The sequence below is a fragment of the Aulonocara stuartgranti genome, assembly GCF_965226115.1.
Source record: "Aulonocara stuartgranti genome assembly, chromosome: 7".
NCBI lineage: Eukaryota > Metazoa > Chordata > Actinopteri > Cichliformes > Cichlidae > Aulonocara > Aulonocara stuartgranti.
The window spans coordinates 34497501-34511360 of NC_138945.1; the positions used below are offsets into that span (position 1 = coordinate 34497501).

At 38.6% G+C, this 13860-nt stretch overlaps 2 protein-coding genes across 7 annotated transcripts in view; both read right to left on the reverse strand.

The window, feature by feature from the left end:
* The window catches only part of LOC309711352 (uncharacterized protein), a 113141-nt gene extending 105734 nt beyond the window's left edge, over window positions 1-7407 (reverse strand). For both annotated transcript variants that reach the window (XM_082541619.1, XM_082541618.1), the window contains exon 1: window positions 7008-7407. In XM_082541619.1, coding sequence (XP_082397745.1) covers window positions 7008-7131 — 124 coding nt within the window. In that variant the 5' untranslated portion in view covers window positions 7132-7407. The remainder of the gene's footprint in view (window positions 1-7007) is intronic.
* A 1278-nt stretch (window positions 7408-8685) lies between these two features.
* The window catches only part of cacna1bb (calcium channel, voltage-dependent, N type, alpha 1B subunit, b), a 221529-nt gene continuing 216354 nt past the window's right edge, over window positions 8686-13860 (reverse strand). For all 5 annotated transcript variants that reach the window (XM_082541616.1, XM_082541615.1, XM_082541614.1 and 2 more), the window contains one exon: window positions 8686-13606. In XM_082541616.1, the coding sequence (XP_082397742.1) occupies window positions 13040-13606 (567 nt within the window). In that variant the 3' untranslated portion in view covers window positions 8686-13039. The remainder of the gene's footprint in view (window positions 13607-13860) is intronic.

Sequence of the window (13860 nt, forward strand, 5' to 3'; positions counted from 1 at the left end):
TGATCTAGAGTGTTTTCTCCTCTGGTGGGACATTTGACATGCTGATAGAACTTTGGGAGCACAGTCTTTATGTTGGCCTTATTAAAATCACCTGCGATAATGTGAACACCGTCCGGGTGGGCCCGCTGCTGTTCGTTAATGGTGTTCAGCAGGATAGAGAGCGCCGTGTTTACGTTGGCATCGGGTGGAATGTACACAGCCGTGATGATCACTACTGTTAGCTCTCTCGGTAGAAAGAAAGGCTGGCATCTTACCGACATGTACTCGAGGTTCGGGGGGCAGTGACTGTTTATAATTGTCCCGTTGTTGCACCAGCTTTCATGCACGTACATAAATCTAGAGTTAAAAGCAAATCATTAAAAGCCTTTTAATGGCCATCTTGGTGCTATGTAGTGATTTATAACCAGATTAAAACTTCAGCGATCCCATTATGATCAAGATGAACTTGCAACTGTGAGTAGACTAATTTCTCTAAAGCTTTTAAAAGAACTGGGAGCTTCAAAATTGTCCAGTAATTAGCCAGAACAGTTGCATCCAGACTGTGTTTTTTAAGAAGAGGCTGAACTGTAACCTGTTTAAAACATGATGGGGCACAGCCTGCATCAACAGAAGAGTTCATTAATCGCTGGATAAAAGGGCCAATAGTATCAAAAATATTTTTTAGCAGACTTGGGGGAAGACAATCTGATGGGGAGTGTGATGATTTTAGGCGATGAGCTACCATAGATAATTCACTCAAGTAAATATGTAGTTAATTGAACTAAAGGACTGTCTGTGCTCCAGTTTTAGCGAGTCAAATTCTAGATTTTTAAAGTGTTGGTAACTAATTAGTGGGCTTGTGTACCCTGCACCTTGCTGACTAATCTAGTTTTAGCTGACAACTTAACACTGTATCCTCTTATCTGAATGTGGATTTTTTTAACATGTGGCTAAAAAGCCAAAAACAAAGACTATGACACACAAAAAAAAAAAAAAAAAAAATAGCGTGTGCAGCAAGAACAGAGATTAAGTATGTCTTACTGGTATGAGACAACATTGCATCACCTGGCATCTATTTTGCAGAACACAAGCATATTAAGGCAGTTACACATGTCCCACCTGCAGCAGTTAAAACCGGCCTCCTGGCTGCACCTCGACTTTTTTTAATGATGAATTGCAATTATATGGTAGTTTAAATGTGTCCCATGGGGCAAATCGTTGCCAAATAAAGTCAAGATGTGCTATGAGACACAAATATAAATTAGTAATCGTTTTGACCACTAGGGGGCAGCAGAAACAAAGTGAGAACTACACTGACTTGCACAATTAACCAACTTAACAAAGTTACTGGTGAACAGTTGCAGTCCTGGTCTTCACTGCTATATTCACATGCTGGTTGCAACTGTGTCTGTCTTTTGTTGGATGCTAAGAACATAGTGCATAGTGGGGTTTTATAATGCTATAAGAGCAGTGAAGGCAGTAAAGATGCAGTACAAAAAATAAGATGCTCAATAAAACTAACAGGAGTTGAAGATTCCTACAGGATCATCTCAGCAAAACTCCTTTAAAGAATAGAGAAAGCATAAAGGTGGCTACCTTTAGTTTAAATATTTTATCTCCAACTATCTATTCATATCCTGTTTCACTTGTAAACAAACTGTATATTAATGATGGACATTGTTGAATCACCTTATTTGCATTTTTTTCATGGACAGCAGGGTGTTGCAAAAAGACATCAAATAGTATAGAAGTGTGAGAAAAAGCTCCTGTTTCTCTCTTAGTCTGGAACCTCAGTCAAACTAAATGCAATATAATGCTCATTTTTCATTTAATTCCTTTTATATAGTTTACAAAAAGTCCCTCAGTTTGTCAGTTTCACTCGTCATTCATCAGGTGTGGTTTCAAAACACCAGTATTCCGATGGCCAAGCGTTTACTTAAGGCTTCATAACCTTATTTTAGAAGTCTTTGTGGCAGTATCCATCTTTTATATACAGGCTGTGTTTTCATGAAAAAATCATTTTTCATTCTTCATAGAAGTGTCACAGTTTAACCGGTGTACTACAGCACTATTTGGAGCATGGCCAGTACATTGGTAAAAATGAAATGAATTTCAATATGTTCCTATACTGCTCCTCTGTGGTACTTTAATGGAAAACAGTTTTAAATCAAACCACTAAACATAGTTATTCAACTTAAGGAATGTAAACTGGCACACCACAAATAAAACAGTACCACTTGTAATACCAGGTGCAACGTGCTCTTATAGTCACCGCAAGGCAGGTGTTCAACATTTGCAACTAATTCCTACGTAGTGAGTGGACACAAATATGCGTGTTAAACAAGTGGAACCACAAACAGAAACAACTGCATTGTTAAACTGTCCTGTGTCTTTGTGTCTTACGGACTGTAATTGTTGGTCTCACCGATGTGGCCCGACAGTGGGGTACAAACTGGGAAATGATACCACAAAGCCTTTGCTGCAGTAATGTTGTAAATTGTCAAAAAATAAGAATGAAAAGTTATTTTTTTCACTTGTGTGTAATATCAAACATCTGAGGAACTTTGTCTGTACACTATCAACCCACTCTATCTTCCATCTGGTTCCAGTCGGCTTGAGAAGAGATTGCAGATGGAAAGTTGTTCTGGTCCAACATATGGTTTGCACCTAGCCATCTCCACCCGCATTTTTTTTAAACAAATCTAACCACAAGCTGTGGTCTGCTCCACACCCAGAACCAGACCGATGACCCAGTCTATGTATACAACAGGGAATAGCAGCACACATGCTACAGTGTGCGTGGGCCTCCGTCTGGTTAAAAGCTGCCTAATGGGCTCCAGATCAGGGCTTGCCAGCCACTAAGGCCCACGATTATGTTTCATTGGATGCAGATGCCTGGTTATGGATCCGGCATAATACTGGCGGTGACATCATGAGCTCAACCTGCTGGGAAGCGCATGAGTATCTCTGTGACATAGCTGGTGCTGTGCTTTTGATCTGGTTTGACTTTAGGGCTCTGCAAAGTGACATAAGTGTTGCAGAACGTACTGAAAATCACTCTCAGTGACAATAATTCTATAGTAGAGGGAAAAAAATGTAAAAACATGAATGTCAGGTCAGTTAGTGAGCACATTTTTTTGTTTGTTTTCATTTTTTTTTTTAACAGAAATTAAACCTCTTCATGTTTATGATTCATATCATAGCTGGTTGGCTTGGTTCAAGGCCTAAAAATGTTAACAAGAAATCTTAAAGGCGCAAAATGAAAAGGAAATTCACTTCCAAAATCAAAGCCCTTAAAAACGTGTGCAGTCAATCTTGAGTTCTAACGAAGTTTGTTGGAAAATAGTTGTTGGTTCCCTCGCTCTATGAACTCAGTTAACATTTTCTTGATGAGTGTATGGCATTAATCACCAATTTCACTTTGACTGAATAAAACCTGAAGATCATTTTGTAAACTACTGTCACCAGTCAATAAGCATGCAGTGTTATTGGTCTCACAGTGAAATCTCCCTCTTCACAATCTGTGAAAAATAGCAACTGAGCAGGTGTAAGCATGGACTATATGAAATCTAAAAAAAAATAATTCCATTTTCAGTATTTCTATATAGAAACGTGGTGTGCATTCATTGAACCGAAAGTAGAAGAAACATTCAACAAATTTCTAGTGACATATTTTCTGCCCATCAGCTACCAGAGAAATCATCACATCTGCAGTCAGTTCATTGCAATTTCATGGTGAGGTCATTCTGCCAATATCTTCCGCTGTATTTCAAAGCGCAGCATGGAAAGATATCCTTACGCTATATCCTTAGAGTGCTCTCAGAGCAAAAAGTTTTTGAAGTTGTTAAATCTGGTTCAGATTTAGGTTATCTACAGTATATATGATTGAAAACTTAAAAAAAAAAAAAAAGCTTACAACTTTGCTCCACTGTCACAGAAGGTCAAGATGGTTAGTCAGCAAATTCAACTTCTGAGGAAAGTGGATGAGTGATGGTGAGATGTATGGAGACACTCAGACACATGGGCATCTCAAAACTTTTCCCAGCAGCTGTTCTGCATACTATGTTCCAGTGATACCCATCTCACAGGGTCAGAGGTTACACTAGCTATTCAAGACATGTTGGAGTATCACAGCTGGATATGGATGACTGAAAGTCATAACTGAATGGATTGGGAATGACAGAAATGCTTACATTCAAGCAGTCATAGAGCTGCGAGTAGGATGCAGGGAAGTGCATCAAGGAGACAAATCGTTCCACGCCAAATTTGGAACAAATGGGCCCAACCCAAACCATGAAAAGCAGCTTTGGTTCAAAAGTAAAGCGGCTTCATAAGCACTGATTACAGCTTTTTTCCTTCTCCACCAGTCTGACAGGTGCAGACTCAGCACTTAAAGACAATGCCGTGCCTTCAAAGCCCAAACACAGCGCCAGTGACAATGAGAACAGATAAAACAAATGTCTAAAATGTGAAAAAGGAATGCTCCACTCATAGTACAGGTGATTTATGGCAGTCATAAGGGGTACAGATATAAAGATGAATGACTGCTGACCTCTTTCTTCTTTTCTTTCCCTCAAACTGCAACTAATAAAGCAAGCCAACGTCTTTGAGCAAGAAGCCAGGATTGAAATGGAACACTGGGAATAAGCTGGTTAATGTTTCTTCAAACATTGTAACTCTTTTTAAATCAGTGCTTTTGAAAAGTTTAGTTGGTTATTTTACTCAGGTAGGATCCCTGAGTAAAATAAAAAAGCGTCCCTTTTACACAGTTAGTGTCAGTGTCAGACAGAATTTCTTTGGAATAAAATTCATGGCATGTAACCAATTCTTGCATAACAAAGGTTCATAACTAATAAACCAATAAGTGAAGGTGCAGATGGTCAGTTTGGGGTATCATGCATGTCTTTTTGATGTTTTTGCAGAGATCTAATGGCAAATTTAGCAAAGCTGAATAAAACCACTTAATGACACCACTTTGTTTTTGTTAACTGCAAATTGGTTTGGCTCAAAATTTCTGTTCTATTCTTGTGGTACGCCCTGTCTCATTGTCAAGTCTTGAGTCATTGTATCAGCAGAGTTCAGAAATTCCCAAATGATCTCAGTTACATGTGGAGCCTGGCAAGCTTTAAGTAAAGAAACCCAAAAATAACAGAGGAAATACTGTATACTGTATTTCCTTAGTGTGTTTAATGACACCTGCCATGGACAAAGCTTTTACACTACATCTACAGTAATTCTATGAAAATACTCCATGAAAACATTAAACAGTTCTCAGATGTTTCTGTGTGGCTCTAATACAGATGAACGCAATAAAAAAATTTAATAAAACTCAAATGGGAGAGTAAACACAGTGTGATGGAGAGGTACTCCAGTCATGACATAATCATGTGACTGGAGGAAGTCCAATCTAAGATTCATTTCCACAGCTCTGGGGTGGATTAAAGGGCTCAAAAACTCAATGTAATCCTGCAGCACGTACAACACTGTCACTGCATCAACAAAGAAGCTCCAGACAAGTGAAGGCTCTGATCAGACAACAGGGCTGGCTCTGGAAAGTGATGCTTTGATTAACTAAGACTGTTTGGCACCTTAAACACATTCCATGGGATTTAATAAACTGTGGTGACTTCTGGTTTCAGTTTCCACATGTATTCATTACAAACTAAAGGCATTTTTTTGTGAATGATGTCTCCGGCAACTCTTCTTTTCATCTATATTATCTAAAAATTTGTGATTCTGCCTTGTCTAATTCAGAGATAAAAGCATTTGTGTCTTAGATTTTGTCTTGTCTTAGATAAATTGATAATAAATCTAATTAAAGATGAGCGCAACAATGGCACTCTGGCAGCAAGAATCTATATTTAAAAGGCCTTTTTTTTGGTGCAACTTTTAAAATTAGGAATACGAGAGACTTTGGTTTAAGGGCTTCCAATTTGCTGATGTGAAATAGTTATCAGCAGGTTTTAATTTGAATAACAAATGTGCTCTAAAAAGCTTTTTAATTAGTATTTTCTTCTTGTGAAGCTGTCAGAATCTTTAAAATACGCCATAAAAATAAGTGGTCTGTGCTCAAAAAATAAATAAAGAAATATAGTCACAGCCTGATTAGTTCATTGTGGTCTGACTATTCACAGCATGCAAAAACAAAATTATTCCCTCAGTCTACAAACGCTTTAAGTTTGCTCTCACGCCAAAAAGTGATTAGAGGAAAAACATCAGAGCTGGAGCGACTGCAGTTGTTGAGTGTCGGAGGAGCTGCTGATGAGAAGTGAAATATTTTTATCTGGATCCAAATTGCTCTGAAAAAAATGATGTCATGCTGTGTAGCTGACTAATAGTTCATCCTGCTGTTGTCCTGCTGGGTTATAAGCGCCTTTAAGGGGGATGCATCAGGAAATGTGGCATAAAAAAGGAAAATAACACTTTTGCAGTAAAGGGTGAAGAATACAGAAAAAGCACATTTCCTGGATTTCCAAGAAAACTACAATGATTTTATATTTTATGGCACATAGTAGATGACTTTGTTTAATATGGCAGAACTTAGGAGAGAAATGCATTTTATGGGACTTAAAGTGTTGAAAACTGTGCTAATTTCATTTTAAATGTCAGCGATGCCATGTTGCAGGCAGATTGGGACTTTAAAGCAAAGCTGGGTGGAGGGGTGCAAATGTGAAGAATGTGGCTATAAAACTTCTTTAGGTAACCCAATTGGTCTCAGACGTGGAGCGCTGAGCCAGTGCAGGTGTGCTGAGGAAGACGGTGGAAACTATGAAGTGAAGCCAAAGAAAGAGTTTCTGATAGGCTAAATTCAAAGTTTTGCTGTTAATCATCTTTAAAAAAATGAGGTGTGGGGCATGAACATATTTTGTCTTAATAATTGTGACATGCCAGAAATGACTGAGAACCACAGACTCAACGCATCTCCTTGTAAAAGTTTCCACTGCTGCAAGAGTAACCCTGATCTTATCAGTGAGGTTATATTTATTTCAAAAGCAGAGAGGCTCCACAGGTGTTTGCACCAATCTTACCTGTTTGCAGCATCCCGGAACCGGATTCTCCCCCGAAGTCGACCGATGCGTCGTCAGGTGAGGCGTTGCTCGTCGTGAGGAGCCCGAGAACGCAAACTGTCCATTTTAACAAACAGAGCAACATCTTCCCGGTGTGGCCGCCTTTATGCTTCAGAAATGAAACATATGCAAACTAGAAAAGTACTGAAAGTCTGAACTGATCCAGTTAAAGAGCAGTCAAAGTGGGGAACATTGCTGAATCGCACTTTTTCTATAATTCTGCAGTTTTAATAGGAGCGAAGTGCAGAGTAACTAACTCTTCATCCTCTTCACCTCTCCTCATCCTCCTTCTCAGCCAGCAGCAGCTTCTCTCCTCCTGCAGCTGTATCACATCACTGCAGAGCCAAACGAGCAAAGAGAAGCCCCGCCCCTCTCCTGTTGACCAATTAAATCCCTGCAGGGCCTCCGCCCATTTTTGTTTTCGACTTACTTTTAATTTGTTTGTTTTGAAAAATTGACTCGTTTCCCTCTCTCCACCTCCCAAGAGATGGTTAGAACTTTTGTAATTCCACTCCAAACATACAACATTGTGAGGTGCAAACACAGGCTACAGTACCAAGCTCACAATCCAGGAACCAAAAACAGGAAGCAGTATAGGCAAAGGTAAAAGGGTAAAGGTAGGAAGAACGCCTACTTGGTAAAGTAGGAGACTGGCTGGACATGGGTTAGGGAGATTAAACACTCGTCAAATGTGCAGATTCCAAAGCTACTTGAGACCAATATGGGTTTCTTAAAAACTATGAAATTTTAATAAAATATATCCTCCAGCATGGCAAGTGCACAGTGTAGCAGTGTTTTTTATATCAAGTAATTGAAACGTTTGAATAAGAGGCGGGGATGGAGGAGTCAAAAACACACTTGATTTCTAATAAGTAGACAGGAAGTCAAGTCCTCTGACCTCTGGTCCACTTGTTTTGCTTTAAATTTTGCTTACTGCCTTTTCATCTACTGCTTCCATGTCTCTCACCATCATAACTACTTGTTTTGGTTTAGAACAAGTCTTTCACAACATAACACCTACGTTAATCTTCCAGGTCCTTGTGTTTTTTCTGTACCTCATCAAAGACTCTATATAAAAGAGAGATGTAATGCCTCACACCTGTATCCTTTTTTTATAGCCAGCATGAAGCAACTCATGTGCTTATAAAAAGACTTCTGGTTATATGGAAGACTTTGGGTGAATGGAATTTGGCTTTCTTGCTCGTTACGTTCATGATGACTTTATCATCATACTGAATACATGTTTATTTATAAATGATGGTTCCTTGTACAGAAAGACACATATAACATGTTATGCATGTAACAGCTTGTCAATCACCCAATATGCTTGTGATGTCTGGTTCAAACAATGGCTGATTACATCTGTACTCATGTGGTTGGCATCCTAATCTCCAGATATCAGGTAGCACAGCACCAGTTTTAGTGTGTTTAAAACTTGAGAAGCCGGGATTTGTTAAAATTCCTATTTAATTAATGTCTACTGAATGCTTACCTTCCTTTTCCTTGTAGAAACCACCGAAGGTCTCAAGCTAACAAAAAAATGTTAGCTCTAATAAAATGGTAAATAATACCAAACTCAATCAAGAGACATTTCAAGGAAATCTTCAGACACCAACATTTCATAATCATACCTCTTTATTCAATGACTTATATTCATACAAAATCTATAGGTAGAGTCCAAATGACTGCAGGACAGTCAAGTAACAGATCAGGCAGCGAAGGATCAGCCACTCCAGAACCTCTAATCTGCTTCCACTTTGGTGGTTCTGTGAGAAAATGTTATTCAAGCTTGTTTTCTTTTTTTTTCTTTACCTGAAACCGATACATCGTTTGTTTAGATAATCAGAAAATACAACCAAGGAACGAATTGTACAAATCATGGACATAATGAAGCCAAACAATACTTCTATTATTATTATTATCTTTGTTTCTTTTTTTTCTTAGCACATGCACATTTTCTTTTGAGAACATGCAAAGAGGACATGTCCAGAGGGGGATGGGAGGGGAGCTTTAGAAAACTGGAAGAGGAAAACTTGGCACCCTGGTTACGTAGGGCTCACTGGAGGTTTGAAAATAAGGTCTTTGACATAAACACAAATCTCTGCCCCAATATAGCAACTTGCAATGAGACAACAAGCAATCTATTGTTGCCCTGATGAAGAACAGAGTCACACCTTTATGGTCTAAAATCCCGTGAGATCCATCAAGTACATTGCACAATTAAGAGAAAAAAATTACAACTGTATCTGGATAAAATCAGACCGGGTTAGAATATTTGCAAATAATTTGCATGTTTATAAACTTGCCAGAACAAAATAGGCACAGAGGTTTTGTACTATAATAAAAGCAGGAGGTTTTTCAGATATCAGATAACAAGGACTATAATCATCACCTCCATGGTTGATATAAGAAACAAATTCTTGCCTATTTTCAAAGCTTTACAACCTAATGTATAGCAGTGTACATTTAAGTAGCAGGCTGTCATTAAAGAGAACTCTTTCAGCCATGTACTTTAAAGGATAGGGCTGGCCATGTTCTGCACTATTCCTATTTGGAAGCCAATAAAAGAACTAAACAAAGAGTGGATTTAAGTATTCTCTGTGTATTCAAAACTGCTGCCCAGAAACGATTTAAAATTCATCAGTGAACCACACGCTTGCACTGGGTGACACTTTCCTTCCTTTCCTAAACAACAGTTCAAGTCCCACAAACACTTTCTTACTATCCAATAATTTTAATACTCAAATTTGTGACAAAATAACAGTTTTCAGTGACTTTTCTTAGGATATTTATGAATGTGTAGATTCTGTAGGTAAGGACCAATATTTTTGATACTGTAAGTTAACTGGATTATATAGTATGGTTTAGATATTACATATTGCTTTATTGACCTCTCATGTTTAAACGCGCTTAAGATGCATGTAGCTAAATCAAAATAAAGCACTGGCCCTATATCTTAAGTTAGATTTAAAACTTTGCTAAATGTGACTCAGAATAAAATATAGGATTCATTTAACAAGAACAAAATTTAGGAAAAAGAAAAATAATTAATGTGTTTTTTTGGATCAGTTTATGTGGTTTAGTTGAGGCTCTAATTGAACATAAAAAAAACCCTTTTGTTGTTAGCGTCACGAGCAAACTAATACATGTAAGCTAGCCTGTTAGAAATGCTTGTACTGGACTTCACGTTGGTTTTCACTGCTGCAATTCATATTGAAATACAAAATACACCAGGCCTTGTGTACAGTTGTAGTACCAGTTTCATTAATCCCACAAAATTTTGGCTGAAATTCAGTTTTCATTTAATTTACACTTCACAATCCTATTGTCAGCTAGCAGATCAAGCTACTCATGAGCATTTTGGCTAACCTTACGATACAGAAAATAACATCTCTGACATCTAGTATTTTTAACACTTTTAAAGGACTGATTGATGAAATTTTAATGCCTTAATTTTAGATAATAAGTGACCATGCTCTAAAAATGAACAGTTAAAAACAGATCGGTGCCCTAATGTAGCAAAAGTGATACTGGAAGATAAATTGACATCTTTAGTCCACAGGGGTAAAAGAATGGCATCAGTTAGAGATGTCTGCAATCATAACCCAGTGTGCTTAAACAATGAAGTAGCATCACATAACCAGAATTACCAGATCGCTGCATTTTATTAGTTAACCCCCCCCCCCCCCCCGATTCTTTTAATATTAATATTCTGCATTTTATATATTCTTTAATATATTCTTACATTATTTATGTTTTAATATTCAAAAAAATTATAGTGAAATATAAAAATGAGATGACAGAACAGGAAATGTCAGGCTGGTTATCCTTTTCATCAGAAAGCTCCAAAGTCATTGCAACAGAGATTTTTCAATATTAGTTTTCAAGAAGGTTTTAAGATTACATTTGCACTAATTTTATATGCACTTTTTAACTTTCTAAAGATCAATATAGAGCTGGAAATGTTTGCCAACAAATTACTAGCACCAACCCAAGTAGTTTTTAAGTTGAAAAACATTTCTAAAGTCTACAGTAACTAAGTTTAAAAAAATAATTGAAAAAAATACTCTACAAACACAAAATGTAAGATATGAAATTTATAAAATTATATTTTGTTATCTATTCAGAAAGGTTGCCATTGCTAGTTGTATAAATGGGCTTCAGGCTAATAAAGCACAGAAAGAACTGAGTTTTGGTTTGAAATTTGTTGACTGTAAAGAAAATAGAGTATTGCAAGCCTTATTCTGTGAGGATTTATACCCTGCCCAGTTGGAAGAGGTAAAGATTCAGAGGAGTTGGTACAGGTCTGGTTCAGCTCTCACTTTTGAGTGACATAAAACCACTTCATTAACAATCTGAAGAATCTGGCTCTCCCAGCAAGTTTAAAAACCACTACAATTATTTAAAAATACAACTTGACCCAAGTCTGGAAAGAGAAGAACACAGTTTTATATTTTGGGTGGTTCTATCTGAGTAGGCGTCGTGCAGTCAACTTGCAAACCTCAAAAATGCCCTGTGAATTCACTTATATCCACTTGGATACCATTCGTGCCTTTAGTGTGTGTTGTCAGTTAACTGTACACATATGATACATTTACAATTTACAGCTCTTCACACATGAATGTAAAATTTGGTCACAGTCACACTAAAGCCTGAATCTGGAGTTTCCAGAGGGTAAAGCTACAGGGCGGATGAAGTGTCGTCTTGTTGCATAGCCCTACTTTAAGTCAACAGTCAGCAGCAACAACACAACTCTTTATTGTACCTATAAATACGCACACAGGTACCCTCGCGCAAAACTTTGTCTGAGGAAAGATTAGAAGATAGGAAACCCGTGAAATTTGGGCAAATATGGCCAAGAAGGGATTTGCTTGAGGAGGCAGATTTGTCTGGATGTGAGATTCATGTTCAGAAAATCATAAAAAAAAATGGCACTTTTCCCCTCATTCAGAGAATGTTTTCTACCAAATGTCTGGCAGTATATCTGAAAGAGAAAGGCAAATGCTTACCACACACCCTCAGGCAAAAGTACAGACACTATTTTGACAACCCTGGCATGCACTACACTTTGGATCTCTAATTTTAATCTTCCTACGAAAAGATTCATCACAAAAGAAATGTTTTGTTTTGTTTTAGATTTTTTGCTTTCAACCCAGATTCAAACACAAGTTTTGTTCTGACCACGTTTTTTTTGTTTTTGCTTTTGCGTTTTTTTTAGCTACACCCAACCTCCACTGACCCAAAGTCAGGCTCCATTTTAATACATTGTGGTAAAAGAGGCACTTAGTAGTTAGCCACTTAATGTCAAAAACGAGTTGTTCTAGTCCCTATGTGCTCTCACAAAATTACATCTGGGAGATTTTACAAAAGTGGGATTCTAAAAACTCAACTCTGGTCTTATCTTAAGTCATTGTGTGACTCTTGTGTTTACTGGGTGTTATGACAGAATTTTAAGACATACATTAAAAACAAAAAGCTTTCCTAATCTGCTCTGGTAAAGATGTGCTTCAATACAATAAAGAAACAAACCAGGAGAAAGCAAGAGAGAGAAATTTGGTAACAAAATAAGACATACAGCAATAAAAAGTGTGGTGTGGGCAGTCATATCAATGCCGGGGATGAGCATCAGTCTAAAGCACAAACAACAGGGATATTTTGGCTTTTGTCTTCTTCTCCACTGAATATACTGGCCAAGGCAAAATACTTGAGAGCCTCCACATGTGCGCTAATTCCAGTGCAAGTAAAGGGGTTAGAAAAAGTCAGTGTTTTTCTCTTGAAAGTGGTTGATATATTAAAAAGACAGTAACACTAAAAAGCTGTAATTATTTCTGATCCCCTCTCAGAGCGCTTTCCACTGACTTTCCCTCATCGTGTTTTCTTCTGTATCAGTCGCCTGGCCTCCTGTAGTACCAGCTCCTGACCTGAGCGCTGAGCAGCACTCATGAGCTGCCCCATTCTAGCTAACAGCAGGCTTTCTAAAATTTTCTGCCACGTTAGCACCAGTCATCCTCCTCCCTCTCCCTGAGACTTCCTGCTCCTCTATTCCCAGGCCCAGACGAAGAGTTGACCCCAAGAGTGAAGTGGTACCCATTAGGCATGACCACTGCTCGGCCCTGTGTGGTGGGTGCTGTGACGGGTGTAGCAGTAGTTGGGTGAGATGCGGAGGCTGTAGAGGAGGCAGCAGTTCTGGCAGAGCGGCCTCCTCCTTGGCTGCTTAAAGCATCCTGGAAGTCCTCCTCATCAAGGAGAGCCTTCTGAGACGAGTCCTGCTGCTGCCGGTTTAAATTAGGGTCAGACCCAATTCGAGTAATTGGTATTGGGGACTCCTCGTGGGCTCCGAGTAAGCGATCATGCTCTGAAAGACCACGGCTGAAGCGAGTCTGGTGCCCTGTTGTAGCCATGATGGCACTGGATGGGAGATTGGAGGGGTTGGTAGTCTTGTAGGCCACAGCGGGACGAGGGGTGAGGGGCGTCTGGGGGAGCTGCCTGCGACCACGACCCGGTGTGCTTGAACCAGATGGAAGTGTCCCGTGGCCAGATTTAACCACACTGCCGCCATGCTGAGAAAGGAAAGACTGAATGATTTAGTTGCACAACAGCGACTTTGAAGGATTAATCCTTTTTTTTTAGTTTTAATGTTTGTTATTTGTTCACCTGTCCATACATCCTGTAAAGACATCCCTTCTTTATGTTATCTAAAAGCACAATAAGCCACATGGGCACAAATATACAGACCAATGTTACTATGAGAAGGCAGCAGGTTTGTTGCTGTAGTTGCAGACACAAGGGAGGTCCAAGCTGAAACCATTAATTA